The sequence below is a fragment of the Fundulus heteroclitus genome, chromosome 16 (assembly GCF_011125445.2).
Source record: "Fundulus heteroclitus isolate FHET01 chromosome 16, MU-UCD_Fhet_4.1, whole genome shotgun sequence".
NCBI classification, from domain to species: domain Eukaryota; kingdom Metazoa; phylum Chordata; class Actinopteri; order Cyprinodontiformes; family Fundulidae; genus Fundulus; species Fundulus heteroclitus.
In genome coordinates this window covers 3,939,924-3,963,984 of record NC_046376.1, presented here as the reverse complement: position 1 = coordinate 3,963,984, position 24,061 = coordinate 3,939,924, and the positions used below count along the sequence as shown (strand labels likewise).

General features: G+C 41.5%; 1 protein-coding gene across 1 annotated transcript; it reads left to right on the top strand.

Annotated features, from left to right (window-relative positions):
• Window positions 1-638: 638 nt before the first annotated feature.
• Window positions 639-22,223, top strand: LOC105938880 (myosin-1B). Its single transcript, XM_012880800.3, has 39 exons — window positions 639-842; window positions 915-1,058; window positions 2,732-2,888; window positions 2,966-2,993; window positions 3,078-3,186; window positions 3,274-3,366; window positions 3,445-3,508; window positions 3,605-3,703; window positions 3,783-3,886; window positions 3,961-4,099; window positions 4,176-4,294; window positions 6,447-6,596; window positions 6,679-6,849; window positions 6,930-7,236; window positions 7,316-7,392; window positions 7,474-7,561; window positions 9,223-9,340; window positions 9,412-9,535; window positions 9,609-9,745; window positions 11,462-11,717; window positions 11,793-12,035; window positions 12,111-12,287; window positions 12,366-12,511; window positions 12,663-12,753; window positions 13,618-14,007; window positions 14,094-14,220; window positions 14,308-14,426; window positions 14,508-14,704; window positions 14,773-14,956; window positions 17,219-17,384; window positions 17,468-17,592; window positions 17,679-17,987; window positions 19,276-19,479; window positions 20,542-20,667; window positions 20,740-20,910; window positions 21,054-21,158; window positions 21,248-21,343; window positions 21,422-21,553; window positions 21,639-22,223. The coding sequence occupies exons 1-39, from the start codon at window positions 639-641 to the stop codon at window positions 21,657-21,659; spliced, it is 5,817 nt and encodes a 1,938-aa protein (XP_012736254.2). The 3' UTR covers window positions 21,660-22,223.
• Window positions 22,224-24,061: the final 1,838 nt, after the last annotated feature.

Here is a 24,061-nt window from a genome sequence, read left to right as displayed (position 1 = left end):
AATACATGCTGCCTTTCCCTTGTTTACGTCTGGAAACACTCAGATGCTTCATACATGACAAACGTAATTCTGGGCTGTCTAAAAACCAAGAGAACAGTTTAAAGGTATTGTAAGTACTTTTGCAAAAATAAAAAAATAAAAAATGGAACAACTGCAGAGATCTGTGTGTCACCAGTGAGCTTCCTAAAAAGAAGCTGTCTGGGAAACCAAAAGAGAGAAAAACCCAGCTTCAGAGTAAGAAACACCTGGCAGCTTGTTGCAACTTTTATTCTGGATTTTTTTTATTATTTCCATGCTGTCAAAAGCTAAATATAGCAGAGCTGCTTCTTGTGCCTAATCCTTGATCCATCCTTGTCTGTGAGTAGCAGCAGGTTTGTAACTCTACCAGCGGATGCCCATGTAAAGTAAAGGCGTCTCGTCAAGGACAACGCTGTGATATATATACTAAGGGACAACCGTCTTCTTCTCGCACTCCGTGGCGACTCCTGTGCAGCGTTTCCTGAGAACCTCAATCAGCTTTAACAGAGTTTTGGTTCTCGCCCTGACAAACACAAAGTTGGTAAGAGTAGCAGTGATTTTGGTGCATGTGAGAACCCGTCTGCTGCTGATGGTGCTCTGCTTGATCCTGCAGGAGAAAGATGAGCTCTGATGGAGAGATGGCAGTTTTCGGGCCTGCAGCCCAGTACCTGCGTAAGTCGGAGAGGGAGCGTGCCGAGGCCCAGAACCGCCCGTTCGACGGCAAGACGGCGTGCTTTGTGAGCGATGAGAAGGAGCTGTACGTGAAGGCTGAGATCCAGGACAGAGCTGACGGCAAAGTCAGCGTGAAGACCATGGATGACAGGGTGGGTGGACAGCAGCGACGCACCCAGACGCAGCTCTGAACGTTTTTATTCATGTTTAAAGGTCTTCTCCAGACTCTGACTGTCAGGGAGGACCAGGTGTTTCCAATGAACCCCCCAAAGTTTGATAAGATCGAGGACATGGTGATGATGACGCACCTCCATGAACCTGCCGTGCTCTTCAACCTGAAGGAGCGCTATGCAGCCTGGATGATCTATGTAAGTTTTCCCAAGCAAAACAGGAAGGTTTCCCAGGAAAGAATCAAATGTTTCAAACTTAGCTGCAAAAATAAATGCAAGGGAAACAGATAGTGAGGTTAAGCTGCTTTAAATGTTTTCCAATGACACTAATTCAGGCTTTTTAAAGCTACAGAACACGTGTGAATAAAATGGTTTCAATGGAAACATATAATTCGAATCTGTCTATACGATTAGATTGAGTGGATCATTCGTTACTTTATATAAACTGAATTTTATGTAAAGTATTTAATGAAATAATTACAGTATATGCACAACCTGAACAATTTCTGTTCAGATCGGTTCATTTATGTAGTAATAATGTAAACAAACACATCCAACCCTTAACTAGAAATATCAGGTTAGTGGTTTACAAATTGACAGCCTGCATAAATAAACTGCATAATGTTCCCTTTCCCGCTTATGACCAGCCTAAATATAAACATATGCTAATGTGTAGCTTTTATTTAGGTGTAATGAAATAGAAATGATTAAAACTTTTTTTTTCATTTTATCATAAATGGAAGTCTTTTCTGATAATGTCAAATAAAACAAAAGTTTAATTTAAGAGCACATTTTTGCAGCAACAGCAGTTCCCAAAAAAATCACATAGCATGTTTTTCTACATGTAAATTATCTTTTTATGCAAACTGACCCCTGCAAGAATAGTGGAAGCAGCATGGTGCTGATGCTAATGGGGATCTTAAAACAATAAATAATAAACAGTTACAGTACTAAATGTTGTCAAAGGGGGAAAAAATTAATAAATAAAAAAAAATTAAATTAACCTTCTATCTTCATTTAACCCGCTTTAGAACATCTCTACTGGTATTTCCATAATCCATTTAAATAGCACACAACTCAACGTTTACTGCATTTCTGCACCATATTATTTTGCACTGCACTGAACTTTTTCATATTAATGCCTTTTTGCACCATAAACATGCTGGAACATTCTTCTGGACACTTTTTCTAACTGTTTTCCTCCTGCATTGTTACATCTGATCACTGCTGCACTTTATATTGTAATGTCATCTTATTACAACTGCAATCTCATTACACTGTCGTAAGCTGTGTGCAACGAAATTTCGTTTTGTGTACAAAATTACAATAAAGTTTGTCTAAGTCTAAGTCTAGTCTAAGTTTATTGCAAAGGTGACACAAAAAGACTAACCTGAAGGTTTTGTAGTCTAAAGAGGACAAAAAAGCATAAGAAAATTCAACTTACCATAAATTTGGACTAAAAAGTGATGCTAAACAAGGTGAAAACAGGGAACATTTTAAAACAGAGACACAACACAAGCCCCAAAAACTCAAAAACATTCAAGGATTAGAACAGCTAAAGGGTGAAAAGCCACCAAGAATGTCAGAAACAACAATTTAGGTTGAAAATGTGTGAAAGAACTTTGAAAAAACACAAAGTGAAAATAATCTTTTTGAATTATTTAGAGAAAATCATACAGAGAAGCTCAAAATGTCTCCATAAATTAGTATAAAAAGCTTGTTTCACAGCAAGACGCTGATGAATCTTCAATCTTTCTTACATGTAGAAGGGATTATATTTGTGTTGTTTTGGATTTGATTATATTCTATTGACTGTCAGACCCGTTACGCTCTGTGTGAAGCATTTAAAAGGTTATTGTTCCCCCATGCAGACCTACTCTGGGCTCTTCTGCGTCACCGTTAACCCGTACAAATGGCTGCCGGTCTACAACCCCGAGGTGGTGCGGGCCTACAGAGGCAAGAAGAGGATGGAGGTGCCTCCTCACATCTTCGCCCTCTCAGACAACGCCTACCAGTTCATGCTCACCGGTAACGCCGCAGCACAACCGGCACAGATAATCCAACCGTCCCCGTCTGTTTCTAACGTCCCTGTCCTCTGTCCTCAGACCGCGTCAATCAGTCTATTCTCATCACGTAAGTTCAGCAGAGACAGGGTTTGTCTTCTGTTTGTCAGGACACTAATAAATAGATTTATTTTTTTAAAATGTTTATTCTCAGTGGGGAATCTGGTGCTGGGAAAACCGTCAACACCAAACGTGTCATTCAGTACTTCGCCACAATCGCCGTGGCTGCAGACAAGAAGAAGGAGACCAATGGCAAGATGAAGGTGAGCGACAGAGCCTGTCCTTCTCTTTTAACGGGAGCAGAGGGGGGGGGGGGGGGTTAACACGTTTCCATGTTGGCTCTTCATCAGGGGACTCTGGAGGATCAAATCATCCAGGCCAACCCGCTGCTGGAAGCTTTTGGGAACGCCAAGACCGTGAGGAATGACAACTCGTCTCGCTTTGTGAGTCGGCCCGCCAGCTTTGCTGTGATTAAACGGGAGCTCCATCGGCTCAAGATAACTCGCCTTTCTGATCTGCAGGGTAAATTCATCCGGATACACTTTGGCGCGACTGGGAAACTGGCATCTGCAGACATCGAAACATGTAAGGCTGCGTTAATAAGAACAGACGGAAACACATTGTGTTGCTATGAAGCACAGATGTTCAATGTTATTCTGGCTTTTTTTTTTCACCTATAAGATCTGCTGGAGAAATCCAGAGTGACGTTTCAGCTCACAGCTGAGCGCAGTTATCACATTTTTTATCAGCTCACATGCAACAAGAAGCCTGAACTTATCGGTAATCTGATTCCCTCTTTTTTTTCACCTCTTTTTTTGTCATTTACACAAAAAGCTGAACCAGATGTTTCCTTCTTCAGATATGCTTCTCATCACCACCAACCCGTATGACTTCGCCTTCATCAGTCAGGGGGAGATCAGCGTAAAAAGCATCAACGATGCAGAGGAGTTGGTGGCAACGGATGTGAGCGCATTCTTACCAGCTTTCAGCAGCTTTACATGCTAGCTTCGCTTTCAAACTTCCTGTCTTTAACACAGGAGGCCATTGACATCCTGGGGTTTCTGGCTGAGGAGAAAGCATCTCTCTATAAGCTGACCGGGGCGGTCATGCATTACGGCAACATGAAGTTCAAGCAGAAACAGAGGGAGGAGCAGGCCGAGCCCGATGGCACAGAAGGTGGGGGTGGTTAACCGCAGTTCATGACAGACCGCTTCATAAAAACAGAAACTGACATGTTTGTCCATCGTTGCAGAGGCTGACAAAGCTGCGTATCTGATGGGCCTGAACTCTGCTGACCTTCTGAAAAACCTCTGTTATCCCAGAGTAAAGGTCGGAAATGAATATGTGACCAAAGGACAAAATGTGCAGCAGGTATCATAAAAATCTCCTTTTGTCTTCTCTGGGTGATGCTCTTATTTCCAGGATTGTTTTTTTATTATTTATGTTTACTTTTTGGCTCATAATTTGAATTTGTCTTGCCTTATCTGTTTCCTCTCGTCTCCCATAAGGATGTTTTTGGGTATTCCAGCCCAAAGGTTTACATCCAATCAACATGAGTAGGAAGCCTTTAGTAATTTGAGGCCATTCATTAATTATTAGAACAGTTCTTCAGAGGGAGTGATGACACAATCTACAACTTTACTGCTTTTAAAAATTGCAGAGGTTTTAATTTAGTTAGCATTGATTCACAGTTGGGCCAAATTTAAACATACAGGCTAGAATATATATATAAAGTATGTATCTATCTATCTATCTATCTCTCTCTCTCTCTCTCTCTCTCTCTCTCTCTCTCTATATATATATATATATATATATATATATATATATATATATATATAGAGAGAGAGAGAGAGAGAGAGAGAGAGAGAGAGAGAGAGAGAGAGAGAGAGAGAGAGAGATTCATTCTTTTATTTTGAATCAGGTTGGCGTTGATACTTTTATGTCATTTAGCAAGTTTTACCTCGGCTACACCATATTTGTAGCCATCAACAAGATTCTGGCAAAATTCTACGTGGACCATGACAGAATTGGTGGATTTCATTTAAATTGGTTTCTTTCCTGGTACAAACTTGTCTTTTAAGTCTATTCCATTCATATTAAACAGGTTTGAGGGGAGAGGTGTTGGCAAGTTTGTTACAGAGGCTTAATTCAAACCAAACCAGCTTTGTGTGTTTGAGATCATTGCTGCTGTTCGAACAGCAGGCATCCATTTTTTAATTAAGTGACCATAGAAATCATCTTCAGATGAAAATAAACAGGTTAAGAGGGTCAAGTTCGAGTCTACTGAGAAGTGGAAACTGCTGGGGAGGGAGGTGACTGAGAAAGAAGCCCCTGCTGCATAATTAATGCATTTAAGCTTGACTCAAATTTGCTACTGCCCATATGGACAAGACAAACGCCTTCTGGACAAAAATAAATAAATAAAAAGTCCATGGACAGACGAGACAGAAATTAGGCCATTTAGCCACAGTGACAAGAAGTGTGTTTGGAGGAGTCAGAGAGGGGTTTAAAACAAAAGAACCCTGTGTAAAGAGTCAAGTATGGTGATGGAAGAGTCATGCTGTGGGCTGTGTCACAGCCAGGGATACTGGTGCATTACACAAAATAAACAGAATAATGCAGCAGGAGGAATAATTCAAACTTTCAACTTCAGTGTTTGAAACTTGGACTCAGACTCAGCCATACTTTAATGATCCCAGGCGGACACAAGACATTGACCAAAATATGCACACTAAAATTAACAACATATTAGCCAGGCTGTATGTATACATTTAAGCTTATATGTATATATTTTTCCACCCCCAAAAAAGAACTGTTAAAATGCATAATTTGAACAACAAAAAAAAAGAAACACATTTATGCAAATATTGTGAGTAATTAAACCTGAAACCAGTACATTTATTTATATCTCGGTTGTAGTTTAAAGGGGACATATCACTCAAAATCCACTTTGTTGTGTACTTGGAGTCTCTAGTACACAATTTGAATGTAGTCCATCCAGGAGCTGTGTGGATATATTTATATTCTGTTTGAGTCATATTGTTCAACACATTCAGTTTTCTCTGTTTTCTAATACTTTTTTTGGGGTTGGGGGGGTTAACACCTTCATTGCAGTATTTGCTGCTGATAAAAGGTATTTGACTTCTGGTTTACCAATTCTGCAAATGCGCCATTTTTATTTCTTCAAACCATTTCAAACCATTTTGATATTTACCCTTTAAGTTAATTTCAAGTAGTGTTATATCACCTTTAAAAATAGTTATTGTCACATATATTTTGTAATTGTTAAAAGTTTAGACATATGCATCGTCAAAATATGAAAAATGTAAACTGTAGTTGTTTGAATGTGTTGAATCTATTCCAAGTTTTTAGATTGTTCATTATTAATATTTTGCATTATTTTGCTGCACATATGCTTTCCTTTTATATTGGTTGAACATAATCATGCTCACAGATTTTTACACTTGGTAAAATTAGAAAGGCTCTGGTCAAACCCATCCTATCATCCTTCCACCATCTTTAGGTGTATAACTCCATCGGGGCCCTCGCCAAATCCGTCTATGAGAAGATGTTTTTCTGGATGGTTTTACGGATCAACCAGCAGCTCGACACCAAACAATCCCGACAACATTTCATCGGAGTCCTCGACATAGCTGGCTTTGAGATATTCGATGTAGGTGTTTCTATCCACACACTTCCCTGAAGACAACACACTATGGCTTTATTTAAATATATTATTCACCTTTTGTATTCAGTACAACAGCATGGAGCAGCTCTGCATTAACTTCACCAACGAGAAGCTGCAACAGTTTTTCAACCACCACATGTTTGTGCTGGAACAAGAAGAGTATAAAAAGGAAGGGATTGAATGGGAGTTTATTGACTTTGGGATGGATCTGGCAGCCTGCATTGAGCTCATTGAAAAGGTAACAGAAAATCTCACGTATTAAACACAACAGCTTCACAGGGTTCACCATGCTTTTCATAGCAATGTGTTGTTTCCTAGCCAATGGGAATCTTCTCCATCCTTGAAGAGGAGTGCATGTTCCCAAAATCATCAGACACGTCTTTCAAGAACAAACTGTACGACCAACATCTGGGCAAGAACAACTGCTTCCTGAAGCCAAAGGTGGTGAAAGGGAAGCCTGAAGCTCACTTCACTTTGGTGCACTACGCCGGGAACGTCGACTACAACATTACCGGCTGGCTGGAAAAGAACAAAGACCCGCTCAACGAGTCCGTGGTTCAACTTTATCAAAAGTCCTCAAACAAAATATTGGCAATGCTGTACGCCAGCTTCTCTGGAACTGACGGTTTGTTTCATCTCCTTCATACTGTCGTACATTTTATAGAATAATCTGGCTAAATTCAACATATTTGTCATCACTGCAGATGCAGCCGGAGCGGGGTCTAAGAAGGGATCCAAGAAGAAGGGAGCGTCTTTCCAAACAGTGTCAGCTCTGTTCAGGGTAGCACCAATCCTTTGCTTTACACCAGTCTGAAACTTGAAGGTGGTGTTTTTCGTTTTTAACACCCACATTTTTCATCAGGAGAACCTTGGGAAACTCATGACCAATCTGAGAACCACTCATCCTCACTTTGTGCGCTGCTTGATACCAAATGAAACCAAAACACCAGGTAATTCTGATCTTATTGTGTCATACCCCCAGTCTGTCACAGCGAGGAGTCCGCGTCCACTGCAAAAACGGAACTAAAAATTAGTAATATTTTCTTAAAATGAGTGTATCTTACCTTGATTTGAGCAGGTTAACAAAATGATCTGCCAGTGGAATAAGACTTTTGCACTTAAAATAGGAACAACTCCCGGCGGCCTCTTCGCGGGGCCTGGCCCCCCGGGGGGCGGCCGGGGCCCCCGTTGCGGGGGCGGGGCGCCCCTGGGGCCTCTGGCCCTCAGGGCCCATGGCCGGGACCACTTCAGCGGGGCTAGCTGCCGGCGGAGCCCACGGGCTCGTCCCCGCGGCTCTTGAGGGCGTCGGCATTGCGGTGGCTGGGGGATTTCCCCGGGGTCGTCTCTGCTCCTTCCTTGGGGGGGGGGGGGGGGTTGCAGATATCCTGTGTCGGCCCCTCCTGGGCGACCTGCTTTAGGGACCCCTTTGGGAGTCCGGGGTTACGGGTCCCCTGACGCCTGCCTCTGTGCTCGGGGAAGGTGGGTCTTCGGTTCTCCACAATCACTATCAAGCTATTTCTGGATAATCTTCACCTAAACTAGTGCACTTTCACATCTCCCACAGGTGCTGGGTCCCAGGTATTAAATGTTTACTTATATACAGTAATCTTATAATTTATTTATTTATTTATTTATGTTTTTTCACTTTCTTTTTTCAAATATCACATTACACATGTAAGCTTACATAATAATATATATGATTTAGCAATGGCATCTAGGTGTTATTCGAGTGTATCTGTTGCTTTATGTCTGTTGGTTGTGCTGTTCTTTTTGTGTCTCTTTCCAGGTGATGGAGCAGACAAAGAAGGTTTTATCATTCTCTCCCTTTTATCTCCTCTTTCTTTCACCTCTACTCTTTTTTTTTTCTTTCACTTTTTGTTCTTCCTTTACTCTCCCATTGTCATGTCCATATAATTTGAAATTCTCCTTGCAGGAATCATAATAAAGCTATTTACAAGCATAAATCAAGTGGAGCACTATGGGGAAAGCTGTTTGCCCCACTTGTAAAAGCAAAATCTGTCGAGCTCTATCTGGCATTGAGACATCAATTCCTATTGCCATATTGCTAGACAGGACACTGGGAAAAAAAAATAAATAAATAGGAACAACTCATCTCCATCATCTTATTTCAAGTGCAGGATATCTAATTATCTTATTTTAGAGGTCAAAATATTCATTCCATTGGCAGATAATATTATTTACCTGCTCAAATCTAGGACAAAAAGACAAATTTTAAGAATATTTGACTTATTTTTAGATCTGTTTTTGCAGTGTCACGTGTAGGTTTCTTCACAGTGGAAAGGAACAACAAAGGGAGTTGTTCCTTTCCACTGTGGCCATGTGCATGCTCAGGAGGGGGGGGATTGCTGTAATGTCACTGACTGTATTATAATAACACTACAATTGTATTTAAAAGTAAGGGATCTGAATCTGCCAATATGATTGTATTGCATTGCACTCATGTTCATTAATTTCTGAATACATAATATTTGTCATGTAAAGTGTCTTGAGACGACAGCTGTTATTAACCGGCACAATGTAAATAAACTGAATGGTGATGACCTTTTTTCCACAATAAGAAGACAGGAAATATTTATCTCTCTAACATCAGGAGAAATGGAGAACCAGCTAGTTATACACCAGCTCCGCTGCAACGGTGTCCTCGAAGGTATTCGGATCTGCAGGAAAGGATTTCCAAGTAGGATCCTATATGGGGATTTCAAGCAGAGGTAAAAGAACTGTAAATTCTAAACATCGCATAAGGTAAACCTTCATATTCAGGTAAAAACATCTCCCTCAGGTATAGGATTCTTAATGCCAGCGCAGTTCCCGAGGGACAGTTCATGGATAACAAAAAAGCTGCAGAGAAGCTGCTGAGCTCAATTGATGTGGACCACACACAGTACAAGTTTGGACATACGAAGGTTTTTCCTTTGTTTACGTATAAAAATACTGATTATTAACATGCAATACAGAAATAATGATTTCTAATTGCAGGTGTTCTTTAAAGCCGGCCTGCTGGGGGCCTTGGAGGAGATGAGAGACGAGCGTTTAGCCCAGGTTGTGATGTCCGTTCAGGCTCTGTGTCGTGGTTACCTCGTACGGATGGAGTATCAGAAGATGGTGGCCAGAAAGTAAACATGTTAACTGCTTTTAAGCATGGAGGTGAAACACATGCACACTTAAGCGCATACAAAGTATCAAGATAAGCAAACCAAAGCACCACTCTGGCCATTGAACGGACAGAAATACGAACTGGAAGGCTCTCAAACTAACCTCAAAAAATCATGTATAAAAGTCATATCCCAAAATTTCTTGAACCATGATCTAGAAAACCTTTCAGTGGCCACACATGTACATTTTCTATTTTTATTTCTTTTTTTGGTTATTACATCAGAGAGGAGACAAAGTACAAAGTTATTTAAAAGAAAAAGTCAGAAGTGAAAACATTAGGAAATAATTACAATCTTAGTGTGTGTGCTCTGCACTTTGGGTTTATTGTATAAAAAGTCGCTCGATGACGTCATCACATAATTTGCATATTTGTTCATGTACTTGTGATCCAGGGTTGTAGGAAAGAGAAGCTTTTAGCAAAACAAAAAATGTGATTAAAACACTCTAAATATGTCTTGAACTACAAATGAACTTTATGAAATAATTAATGACTTTTTTATACATTGCCTGAATCCACACTACATCAAATTTCCCCAAAAACACAGTTATCAGAGGCACACAGTGAACGAGGTGTAGTCAAGCTGTGCGTGAATCAAATTCAGGGATTTATTTTAGTGCAACAGCTTCAGAGAAAAAAAAAAAGATTAGATTAAAAACTATATTTACATATTTACATTATATTTATATCCCACTTTTTATCCCATACAACATGATAAATATAGGTTTGCATGTTTACGTTTATTGAAAAATGTGAAGCAAAGATATTTTTGAGAATTTATGAAAGAAAACAGAGATTATTTAATAAACACACATAATATGTAAACACTTGGAATGTAAAAGTGGGTTAACTCTTCTTTTTATGTCTGCTACAAGTAGGCTAGCATCCAGCTTCTAGAGTGGTTAGTTAGCATGACAGCATAAAAACTGGAGGAATGCAGTAACAGCTAACTTTACTGTGTTTCAAGCAAAATAAGTTGCTAAAATATAACTTTTTAAGACTCACAAAATAAAGAGTAAATGTTTGACTGATTGCAGTCTAAAGTATTAATGAATTATACTTAATGCTAACAGTCAGTTGTCGTTGTAAATATGGTTAGCTAAACTATATATTTGCAGTTAGTGAAAGTATGTTTTATACTTATGATTTTACCATCAATGACCGTTCAAATCACCAAAGCTAAATAAGTTATCCAATCAGTGGGAGCAGTGTCCGTGCACAAGCTACAGCTAGTAGCTAGTCGGCTTAGCTTAGCCTAGCTTAGCATAGTTAATGAACATATAGTGGATGTATTTATCAGGGCTGCTTTCTGTGTAGTTTTATACCTGTTTCTGACTAATCTGGTCCTGCTTCTTGCATTTCCCTTGACTAATGAATCTGTTGAGTGAAAAAGTAAGCCTATCCCATATTATCTGCTTGTAAAACATTCTCAAAATTCACCAAATCAATCTGCAGTGTAGCTTACTGATTTTGCTAAAATAGAAGGACAGACAGCAACCAAATGTAAAGCTCTTAAGATAATAAGTTGCCTTTTTCATATGGGGAAAAAAAGAAAATTCTGATTTAAAAAGTCATTTAAAATGTGTTCATTTACACATCATTGGTTATTCAAATAAGTTGTTAAATGGAGATCACTTTAAAGGCTAAAATTGCTGAGGCAGATGTTTTACACCCACAGGGAGGCCATCTACACAATCCAGTACAACTTCCGCTCCTTCATGAACGTTAAACACTGGCCATGGATGAAGCTGTATTTCAAGCTGAAACCTCTTCTGAAGAGTGCAGAGGCCGAGAAGGAGATGGCCCAGATGAAGGTGGATTTCACAAAACTTAAGGAGGACCTGTCCAAATCCGAGAGCCGGAGGAAGGAGCTCGAGGAGAAGATGGTCTCGATTGTCCAAGAGAAGAACGATCTCCTGCTTCAAGTCCAAACAGCAAGTTAAACCAAAGAGTGTCATTTTCGTCTAGGAATTATTTTCTCTAATACTGATCAACAAACTGAATTTCAGGAAGCTGATAACCTGCTGGATGCAGAAGAGAGATGTGAAGGGCTCATCAAAAGCAAAATCCAGCTAGAAGCTAAACTGAAGGAGGTGACGGAGAGGCTGGAAGACGAGGAGGAAGTAAACGCTGAGCTGACAGCCAAGAAGAGAAAGCTGGAGGACGAGTGCACCGAGCTGAAGAGGGACATCGACGACCTGGAGCTCACCTTAGCCAAAGTGGAGAAGGAGAAGCACGCAGTAGAAAACAAGGTTGGCCAGTAAATTACGGCTGGATCACGTTCTGCAGGAAGACCATAACATTGTCCTTTGTGGTCCATGACTTAGGTGAAAAACCTGACTGAGGAACTCCAGAGTCAAGATGAAAACATGTCCAAACTGTCCAGAGAGAAGAAAGCTCTGCAGGAGGCTCATCAGCAAACGCTGGACGATCTGCAGTCAGAGGAGGACAAAGTCAATTCTCTGACCAAAGCTAAAACCAAACTGGAGCAGCAAGTCGACGACGTGAGTTTCTCAGAAAACAGCAGAGGCTAAAATACAGCATTAATGCACCTTTGAATGACTGAGTTGTTTTCATTGCAGCTGGAAGGATCTCTAGAACAAGAGAAGAAGGTCCGCATGGATCTGGAGAGAATTAAGAGAAAGCTAGAAGGGGATCTGAAACTGGCTCAGGAATCCCTCATGGATCTGGAGAATATGAAGCAGCAGCAGGATGAAAAGCTTAAAAAGTAAGACGTTAATATTTTCATCTTTGATGGTGAAAAGAACCCAATGACTTAGAAAAATATAAATATGTCTGCTGCGAGAGTAAAAAAAACACAAAATAAAAACAGTTTTTGTTTTACACTAATAAACAGTGACTTTTGGTTCATTTTGCAGAAAAGATTTTGAGTTATCTCAGCTGCAGACAAAGATAGAAGATGAGCAAGCAGCCAACGGTCAGCTGCAGAAGAAAATAAAGGAGCTCCAGGTGAGAAGCGTCACGTTTTTATCTCTCCTTATTATTATTTTTTTCATAATTTAAGGCGTGGTCCTTGTCTGTTGGCTGAGGCTAAACTGGATGCTGGCTGTGGACGATTTTAGAAAAACGTGAACGCTTTAAACTAGTAATTGCCAGGTTTTATTTTTTACATTTCAGTCTTGGTCAAAATTCGGTCCCAACATAATTTAAATTCAAATATACTTTATTTATCCCAAAGGTAAATTAAATGTTGATGTAACTCATTTAGTCATTTAGAGTTATTATAGATGGCGATGGTAAAGATCTCCTGCAGCGCTCTGATTTACAACCTACCAGAAGAAGCCTTTGACTGAAGAGACTCTGTTTTCCAATGACATTGTCCTGAAGAGGATGTTCAGGATTGCCCATAATTTTCTTGATTTTATGCAAAATCCTTCTTTGCATCATCGTCTCCAGAAGTTCCACAGAACCGGCCTTCTTTATCAGGTTGTTGAGCCTTTTTAGGTCCCTGGTTCTGATGCTGCTGCCCCAACAGATGATGGCAGAGGAGACGACGCTGTGAACAACAGACTTAGAGAAGATCTCCAGCATCTTGCTTGGACTCTTTAATTACATTTTTTCCCGGCCGTCTGTCCAGCTCAAAAGACTGGAAAATTTAATTAGGAAAATTAAAACTGGAATATTAAATTTTGACCAGAAAGTGTGTAAAAAATAAAACTGTAAAATCTGAGGAGATCGTTGTTGGAGAGCAACTGGTAAACTGTCAAAAACTAGCAACAAACGACAACCACTTACTGTTAGAATACTTAATATTGCTTTAACTATTATCAAGATGCTCTGTTATTCTGTACAATTCACACAATTCCCCAAAAGGCCCGTATTGAGGAGCTAGAAGAGGAGATGGAAGCTGAGCGCTCTGCTCGAGCCAAAGTGGAGAAGCAGAGGTCCGACCTCTCCAGGGAGCTGGAGGAGATCACCGAGAGGCTGGAGGAGGCCGGCGGAGCCACGGCAGCTCAGGTGGAGATAAACAAGAAGCGCGAAGCCGAGTTCCTCAAACTGCGCCGGGAGCTGGAGGAGTCTTCGCTGCAGCATGAAGCCACATCCGCCGCTCTGCGAAAGAAGCACGCGGACAGCGTGGCTGAGATGGGAGAGCAGCTGGATAACGTCCAGAGAGTCAAGCAGAAGCTAGAGAAGGAGAAGAGCGAGTTCAGGCTGGAGCTGGACGACTTGTCGAGCAACATGGAAACTTTGGCCAAAGCAAAGGTTGGTTTGACGACTTTAACGTCTCATTTTCCCCACTCTGTCCCAGACAACAGGGATGTAACATCACCTCTTGTTCAAACCTCAAGGTTAACTTGGAGAAAATGTGCCATTCACTCGAAGATCAACTGAGTGAAGTAAAGAGCAAAGAAGAGGAGCACATGAGGCTCATAAACGATCTTTCAAGCCAGAAAGCTCGGCTGACTACAGAAAACGGTGACACCTTTCTTCCTTCCACCCTAATCCAGAGAAAGAGCAGATATTCTCATAGATAAACTAATTCATTTCCAACTTATCCACCAGGTGAAATGGCTCGACAGCTGGAAGAAAAGGAGTCTTTAATGTCTCAGCTCACCAGAGCCAAGCAAGGCTTCATTCAGCAGATTGAGGAGCTGAAGCGACTTCATGAGGAGGAGGTGAAGGTAAGTTCCTGAGAAACCATGGGTATGTTATACACTGCATCATCCTACCTTACAGTGATGATAAGGTTTCCTTCTGCTCAGGCTAAGAATGCCCTGGCACACGGTTTACAGTCGGCTCGTCACGACTGCGAGCTCCTGAGAGAGCAATACGAGGAGGAACAAGAAGCCAAAGGCGAGCTGCACCGCTGCCTGTCCAAGGCCAACAGCGAGGTCGCTCAGTGGAGAAACAAATACGAGACCGACGCCATCCAACGCACCGAGGAGCTGGAGGAGGCCAAGTAGGACCAACATGCAAATCTGTCCACAACAAGGGCGACCTTATGATGCGGTCTATGTCCTTCTACAGGAAAAGGTTGGCTCTGCGTCTGCAGGATGCAGAGGAAGCCGTGGAGGCCGTCAACTCAAAGTGCTCCTCTCTGGAGAAGACCAAACAGCGTCTGCAGGGTGAGGTGGAGGACCTGATGATGGACTTGGAGAGGTCCAATGCTGCCGCTGCCGCTTTGGACAAAAAGCAGAGAAATTTTGACAAGGTTTGATGAAACACACTAAGATGTCTTGTTTACGTAACTAGCACATTGTCCCAGAGACCTTGGCTCCATCTGAATACCTCTGTTGGGCGAGGACGCTTTAGCCAAAGCAGAAGTGCGTCAGCAGTCGCCATGATAAGTGCTGTCCGAATAGTACAGTCAGTAAGGAAGGAGGCAGGAAAAGGAGCCTGTATGCTTCCTCTCACTGCTAATTTAGCCTGGGAATTTGTAATGTCCTTTACCGGGGCTAAGGAGCTATAAGGAATCCCACAATTCTTTGCATTGCATAACTTATTAGGACAGCCCACCTCACAGAAATGAACACACACATCCAGAGAGAAAAAAGTGCACATTTTGTTGTTTTTTTTAGTTTTGTTGGAAGGCTGTAGGCCTGGATCTGACTCCCATCATCCATCTGCGTTTTCGTCGCGTAATGACATCAGAGTTAAAGGCTGTCCGAAATCGGCACCGCTCCTTTCCTCCCCGGGATAGAGTTCTGACCGTTCACCCCATGAAAGGTCAAGGAGCTGTTATTAGATGTATTTGGATGGAGCCTGTTAGTATGCGACGGCCGGCTCATTCCATATGCGTCTAAAATGGACACCAGATGTCATAATGGGCGTGATGACGAGTAGAGCTGAAGTGTCATCAAACAAATGCAAGAGCAACTTAAAGCATTGTTCCAAGGAACTCCACACAGCACTGCCAGCGTTGATGTACCGTACTGCAGGTCGAGGCTGGATAGTAGAATTGTCCCAGATGTGGGGCGTAGTATTTATACCACAATGTATTTAGGTGTCCTCAGGATATAGTTTAAAAACTGGGCCACTCATGATTCAACCATGTCTGGTTGCTGGTCTACATGTGCTCTAAATTGGATCGTATCTTCTTCATACCTAACTTGGTAAGTTACCTTTACCAAGTTAGGTATGAAGAAGAAAATACCTAAATTACCTTTACCTTTTAGAGTATGTGCGGACTCCGCGTGGACGTCCACAAGTATGTGGGCTACTTCAGAAAAAAAAAGAGTTTCTATTTCCCACTAATGCTGGTGCTTATTTGTTTATTACTCCGAGTACAACAGGAGTTTAGAAAATGTTTGAATCAAGCTGCAGAAAATGAGCAGTTTTTGTAATGATTCAATGTGGGACCCAGTTTTCAGCCAGACAAGCAGAGGTTCTACAAAAGGGCTCTTTATTTACTAAACTTATAAACAGGCTGAAAACCAAGAATGGCTGTCAAGCCAAAAACAGACAGCAGCAAACCAACAAACCAGGGCTGATGAACGGCAAACTATAGACTAGGCGGGTCAGGCAAACTCAGAGTCAAAAAGCAGATCAGGTCAGGCAACAAACAGGCATTCCAAAAAGGCAGGAACAAAAAACAGGTCAGGCTGGCTCAGATCTCCAGGGAGAAACAGATTCAAAATCTACAGACAACAGGAACAGGAATTTGCTGGACAGAGACTCACCCGAATGCACGGAAAGATGATCTGGCACTGATGACTGGTCTGAACACAGTTTATATGGAGGTGGAAACAGGTGAAACCGGTGAGAGATGATTGCAGGTGGTGTGGAGCTGAGCAGGTGTGCAGAGTGAGTAACCAGACCAAGCATCAGTGCCGAGATCCTGGCAGAACTCAAAAACAAGCCAGATACAGAACATAAATGATAACAGAAATCAAACAGGAAAGTATTTTTAAAATGCTGGTGAAGGTTCTCAGTCATCCAGGTCATGGTCATTCCAAAAAAAGTAAAAAAACAAAGCAACTGGACTTGTTTTCCGTAGTTGAAGACATTTCGCTTCCTTTCGCTTCCTCTCCAGGAAGCTTTCTCAAGTATTTTTAAAATGAATGGTAGATTAACTTAATTTATGTAGGGAAGACATCCGAACTATTCAGAAAACTTCTGCACAAGAGGAAAATTCAGTCCAGAGTGCTTTGCCCAACTTAAAAATATACATGTCCATACAACATATATAGCTCTAAATGAAGTAATAAAGAATTGACTGACTCAGATGTGACGCGTTTTGCTTTTGTTCTGTTTTTCAACTTGAATCAGCTCTATCAGTAGTCCCAGTCTGAGGAGCTAACGTTGTGACTTCTGCGTGATTCAAACCTATAACTTCTGTGTCGATGATTGCTTCAGAGAACGTTGTCTCAAAAACCCAAACTGTCCCTTTCTAGCTGAGCAACGCTGGACTGTGCCGATAGACGCACCGTGCTTTGACTGTGCTAGAAGAGCGTCTGCCTCTGTGTGTGTTCAGGTTGTGGCGGAGTGGAAGCAGAAATACGAGGAGGGCCAAGCAGAGTTGGAGTCGGCTCTGAAGGAGGTCCGGTCTTTGGGGACGGAGAACTTCAAGATGAAGAACACCTTCGAAGAGAGTCTGGAACAGCTGGAGACCGTCAAACGAGAGAATAAAAATCTGCAACGTGAGGAAAAAGCCTTTGTTTAAAACATGCTGGTGCCTTGTTGGTGGCAGAGAAGAAATCGTGAGATTTTCTTGTCATTGCAGAGGAAATAATGGAGCTCACAGAGCAGCTGGGAGAGACGGGCAAAGCCATCCATGAGCTTGAGAAGTCCAAGAAACAGGCTGAGCAGGAGAAGCTGGAGGCCCAGGCTGCTTTGGAGGAAGCAGAGGTGTGTCAGCAGAACGCTTTCAGGCATGAAAAATCGTAGGATTTCTTCCAAGCTCGACTGAAACTGCCTCTCCTCCATGAACTCAGGCCTCGTTGGAGCATGAGGAGTCCAAAATCCTGCGTGCCCAGCTGGAACTGAACCAGGTGAAGTCCGAGGTGGACAAGAAGCTGGCCGAGAAGGACGAGGAGATCGACCAGCTGAAGAGGAACAGCCAACGAACCATCGACACCATGCAGAGCAACCTGGACGCCGAGATTCGGAGCAGGAACGACGCCCTCAGAGTGAAGAAGAAGATGGAAGGGGACCTGAATGAGATGGAGATCCAGCTGAGCCATGCCAACCGGCAGGCAGCCGAGGCTCAGAAACAGCTGAGGAACGTACAAGTTCAGGTCAAGGTGGGATATCTGTTCAGCACCAGGAGGGAATTGCATTTGTTCGCCTTGAAACCAGGGTTCCTACCAAGTCTGAGGGAAATATTTACATTTCCAGACTTGTTCCCTGTCATGTTGTCCAGAAAACAAACGTCTGGAGTTTCTCCAACCAACCTATTTACATTTGTTTTAGATAAAAAGAGCAGATCCACCCTCTTTATTTCTAACTATCCACCCACCCATAAATGTTTATAGTTACAATTCAATTTTATTTATATAGCACCAATTCATAAAACATATCATCTCAAGGCTCTTTCCAAAGTCAGACTCCATCAGATCCTCCAGGTTGGTGAGAAAGTTTCCTCTCTAAGGAAACCCAGCAGGTTGCATCAAGTCTCTCCAAGCAGCATTCACTCCTCCTGAAAGAGCGTAGAGCCACAGTGGACAGTCGTCTGCATTGTTGATGGCTTTGCAGCAATCCCTCATACTGACCATGCATGAAGCGACAGTGGAGAGGAAAACTCCCCTTTAACAGGGAGGAGAACCTCCAGCAGAACCAGAACCAGGCTCAGTGTGAACGCTCATCTGCCTCCACCCACTGGGGCTTAGAGAAGACAGAGCAGAGACACAGAAAGCACAGAAGCTCACATTGACCCAGGAGTACTTTCTATGTTAGAGAAGACAGAGCAGAGACACAGAAAGCATAGAAGCTCACATTGACCCAGGAGTACTTTCTATGTTAGAGAAGACAGAGCAAAGACACAGAAAGCATAGAAGCTCACATTGACCCAGGAGTACTTTCTATGTTAGAGAAGACAGAGCAGAGACACAGAAAGCTCAGAAGCTCACATTGACCCAGGAGTACTTTCTATGTTAGAGAAGACAGAGCAGAGACACAGAAAGCTCAGAAGCTCACATTGACCCAGGAGTACTTTCTATGTTAGAGAAGACAGAGCAGAGACACAGAAAGCTCAGAAGCTCACATTGACCCAGGAGTACTTTCTATGTTAGAGAAGACAGAGCAGAGACACAGAAAGCTCAGAAGCTCACATTGACCCAGGAGTACTTTCTATGTTAGATGGTAATAAAGGATGATCTGCCTCCCCTGATGATGTCACAGCTAACAGAACGCCAGACCAGGGGTACCTTCTATGAAGAGAAGTTAAAATAACAACAAACAATGCAGATTGGAGAGCAGTAGGAGAACTCAGGATGAGTTACAAAACTTAAACTACCATGAAAATTAAACTGACCACATGTAAAGTGTGCAATGTAATCCTGCCTTGAACCTTTTGATAATTCTGCTGCTCAGGAGGTCCAGGTTCACCTTGACGATACCCTGCGGAGCAACGACGACCTGAAGGAGCAGGTCGCCGTGTCCGAGCGCAGAAACAACCTCCTGCAGGCTGAGATGGAGGAAGTCCGAGCAGCTTTGGAGCAGACCGAGCGCAGCCGGAAGCTGGCGGAGCAGGAGCTGCTGGACGCCAGCGAGAGAGTGCAGCTGCTTCACTCCCAGGTTCAGACCAGCGTTTTTATCCAATATGCCTAAAATTAAGGCTTTTAGTGAATTTCTTTAATGCATTTCATCCTGCGGTCTGTCTTCAACCCACAGCACAGGCGGTTATGGATCGGTGGCGGTTGAGCGGATCTGGAAGTGATTACAGCACCAAAACTTATAAAATGCAGCCTGTGCCATGTTTACGCTTCCCCAAGCTGATTTTATCTTCCGCCTGCCGAATTTATGGCGACAAAAATTAAAACACTAAAATTTAACGTTAGAAAGTCAGAGTAATACGCAGAGTTAAAGCCCCTTCACAAAGCTGCCTAAATCATCAGGAACATGTTTCCTAACTCTGGTGGTTGTCATCATCTAGGTGTCTAATATTTTCTCACGGTATTAGAAAATCCAGGTTTGCTCTGCCGGTCAGGAACAGAGTGAACTTTAATGGAAGAAAGGCTTTTAGTGGCGTAAGGATACACTGTAAAAAGGGAACTAAAAGCAAGTAAGATGTCTTGAAATTAGTGTATTGGTCCTTAAATTGAGCAGGAATTAGTATTTTGACTCCTAAATAAGATAATTAGATACACTGTACTTGAAAATTAAATGATGGAGATGAGTTGCTCCTATTTTAACTGCAAATATCTTGTTCCATTAGAAAATCATTTAAACTTACCTGCTCAAATCAAGGACAGATGCACTCGTTTGAAGAAGATTTTACTTACTTTTAGTTCCCTTTTTGCAGTGTATTGAACGATGGGGGCGCTCTGACTGAAGAAAACTGAAAGGAGAGGATGTTTTAAGTTTTATTGCCTTTATTGGACAGTGGAAGAAACAGGGTTATATTAGGGTCCGATCAAGAAGAAATTGACCACTGGTCGATGGTTAATGGTGCATATCTTATTAAAGTGTATGACTGCTTCCCCATCGCCTCTCACTTTTTAAAACACTTTCCTTCTGCTTCACATGTCAGTGAAGCATAGGAGCTAAAACTAGTCAGATTTCTACCTCTGACCTGGAAGCATTTATCATAATCAATGTGTTCCTGCACGCTCATGTTAAACCGGTGTGTGCCCGCAGAATACCAGCCTGCTCAACAGCCGCAAAAAGCTGGAGGCTGACCTGTCCGTGATTCAGGGCGAGATGGACGACAGCGTCCAGGCGGCGAGGAACGCCGAGGAGAAAGCTAAAAAGGCCATCACTGATGTAAGTTGACTGGTGCTGCTTCACCACCCTGTGAGAGCAGCTGGCTCTGGGTATTTACACTCCACCTCTCAGGCTGCCATGATGGCTGAAGAGCTGAAGAAAGAGCAGGACACCTGCGCTCACCTGGAGAGAATGAAGAAGAACCTGGAGGCCACGGTGAAAGACCTGCAGCAGCGTCTGGATGAGGCGGAGAACCTGGCCATGAAAGGAGGGAAGAAGCAGCTCCAAAAGCTGGAAGCAAGGGTAAATCATCCCAGACGTTCCGCTGTCCTGTAATCTACGAGTTGGACGGATTAAGTAATCTCCCTCTGGGATTATTAAAGTATTTTATGATTCTGGTTCTGATTCTGAGATCGGACACATCGGAGCAAGTTGTTCCTCTGCAGGTGCGGGAGCTCGAGAGCGAGCTTGAAGCAGAGCAAAGACACGGGTCAGACTCGGTTAAAGGTGTTCGCAAACTGGAGCGCAGGATCAAGGAGCTCACCTATCAGGTAAGAACCTTATTCTAGACAAGCTTCTTCTAAGATAGTGAGAAGATATGAGGCTCCTTAATTTACTTTCATTTACCTCCACAAACCAGTCTGAGGAGGACAAGAAGAACATGATGAGGCTGCAGGAGCTGGTGAATAAACTCCAGCTGAAGGTTAAAGTGTACAAGCGCCAGGCTGAAGAGGCTGTGGGTAACCTTTCATTGTTTTCTGTCGAGTAAAAGAGGCATTTGTGCAGATTAGTTTTATTTATTTGTGTTGTGCAGGAAGAGCAAGCCAACACCCATCTGACTAAACTAAGGAAGGTGCAGCACGAGTTGGGGGAGGCTGAAGAGCGGGCGGACATCGCTGAGTCTCAGATAAATAAAATGAAAGCAAAGAGTCGCGACTTGGGAAAGGTGTGTCAGGCTTGCAATGCACAAAATGTTAACCGTTATAAACATATGCAGTTTTAACTTTTTTGTTTGTTTTGTTTTTTTCTAGCCAAAGGACAGCGGAGAGTAGTCAGCACTGGCTACCATGAAGACAACAGAACCGTCTCTGTGTGAAACTCAGTTTAAAAGTTAGTTTGCAACATACTCTTAACCAAATATATTGTTTTTATAGTTATTTAATGTCACTTTGTGCAAAATTTCACATGATAACGGATCATTTAAGACTGCGCTAATTATAGATGGATTAAGCGTTTTTCTTCAAAATTCTATCTATGGCAGATTTCTACCACCAGAGGGAACCAAAGCACCGTACTTGCATATTTTACACATCCTGACATTAAATACTGAGTGTATGGCGGTCCGACTCTGACATATTCAAAAATAAATATAGAAATATATTTATATAGAAATCAATACATGCTCAGTAAATATACCAGCATAAAATAAATACACAAAAATACAGAAAATAAATAAATGTTAGCAGCAACTAAATTATAAAATGACACATGAATGTAAATATCTCTTTTTAATTACCATATTTATGTATTCCTCTTCCTAATAATCACTTCATTTATTTATTTTTCATTATAATTGGCAACTTTGTTAATTACTTTGTTTTTAAATGTATATTTTTCTGTCAGTGTTTTAATATTTTGTCTGTTTTATTCTTCCTTTTTATATTTTTACCCATTTATTTCTTCCACCCTATTTATGTCTGTCCTATTTGCTTTTCTGTATGTATTTCTGCCTCATTATGCAAATGAGGAGGGGCGGTCCTTAGGGGAAAACTACTCCTTATTGGTTGGTTAGCATTAACCTTTCACAGCTGGAATCTGCTGCTGCTGCCACCAATGGCTGCCGCTACCGGCCGCTATCACCGTGACTACCAGGTTACCAGCTGAGGCATTTAGAGATTTAAATACTAAAATATCAAAATTAAAGCGTCTCAAAATCTCTAAATTTGGTCACATTTACGTAAGTTGCTGTCAGTATTGCGACAAAACTGAATGTTCCCAGTCTCTGGTTTCACTTCAGGTGATGCTAGGACACTCCTAGATGTTGCTCACCAAAGATAATAAAGAGCTGACGTGGAATTTCAAAATTAAAGCCTCTCAAAATATCTCTTTCTAGTCACTTTTATCTAAGTTGCTGTGCTAAATTGTCTAAAAACAGTTTTTCATCAATAATTTTGAATGGCTGATGTTACCAACCAATAGGGAGAAGCTTTCCCCTAAGGACCGCCCCTCCTCATTTGCATAATGAGGCAGAAACGCACACAGAAAAGCAAATAGGACAGACATAAATAAATAGGGTGGAAGAAATAAATATACAGAAAGATAGAATAAAACGTATTAAATATTAAAACGTAGAAAAAGATACATTTAAAAACGAATTATTAAAGTTGACAATTATAATGAAAAATAAATAAATGAATAAGCTAATTAAAAGAGACATTTACATTTATGTCTTATTGTATAATTTAATTGCTGCTTACATTTATGTATTTGCTGTATTTTTGTGTATTTATTTTATGCTTGTATATTTATTGGGCATGTAATTATTTCTGTATATATTTCTATATATATTTTTTAATATGTCAGAGTTAGTCCTCCATATATGAGGCAATTATCTTTTGAAGTGTTTTAATGTGTGTGTTTCATAGTGGTTGTATGTTGCCTTGGATATAATAAAATATACACGTGAATATGATACGTTATTTTTAATTTATTACATTGATACAGAGAGTCAGTCAACTGGAACATACCACTGAAGACAAAAAGCTGGGATGAGGAGAAAACTAAACAATAACTAAAAATGCCCCACAGTAAAAAAAATTCCTGAATCCATCCATCTCCACGGAAACATTATCCGTCATAGTTCATAGAAAACAAAAACGGAGCCAGCCAACTTTGACGACCAAAATGCAACATGATGTTATTCAAGTATTTCCCTCCAACAGTATTTTAGGCTTTAAGCCAAATGTGGTAAATATTTTAAAGGGCTTTACTGTTCATCCTGTGATAAGAGATTTCCTTTATGTTTTATGGTGTGGCCGTTATTAAAGAATCAGGTGTTTGGAGCGCCATAGATTACGTTCTGATAGCTGTAAAACGCTCTTTAGATCCAACAAGTTCTGTTTTTGCTCCACGTCTGCAATAAGGGATTTTATCTGTTTTAAAGTGTAACGGCAATAAAAATCACCACTTTGTGATTTTCTGGAGAAAGCATGCTTTCTGTCTTTGCTTTGAACAAAATTAGGTGAACCTGGAATTTAGTTCCAATTGAACCGACAGCATCAACCGCCAAGCGAATAGACGCTCTCCCTATTTAATAACACGATATTTTGCTGCATTGTTCGTACAAATTGTTTGAGATACAGAGAGACAAAACGTCCAGGTGAACAATTTGCCGTGTTGGCGTTCAGTGTGAACGCACCTTTAGAGCGTAGTCACAATGACAGAATTGATTTTG

Excerpts from the sequence above, each read along its gene's own strand:
- LOC105938880 (XM_012880800.3), top strand. The coding sequence starts at position 639 with ATGAGCTCTGATGGAGAGATGGCAGTTTTCGGGCCTGCAGCCCAGTAC. Across the intron at positions 11,718-11,792 it reads TCCTGCTTCAAGTCCAAACA|GAAGCTGATAACCTGCTGGA; the intron begins GCAAGTTAAACC and ends ACTGAATTTCAG. Across the intron at positions 20,668-20,739 it reads CTAAAAAGGCCATCACTGAT|GCTGCCATGATGGCTGAAGA; the intron begins GTAAGTTGACTG and ends TCCACCTCTCAG.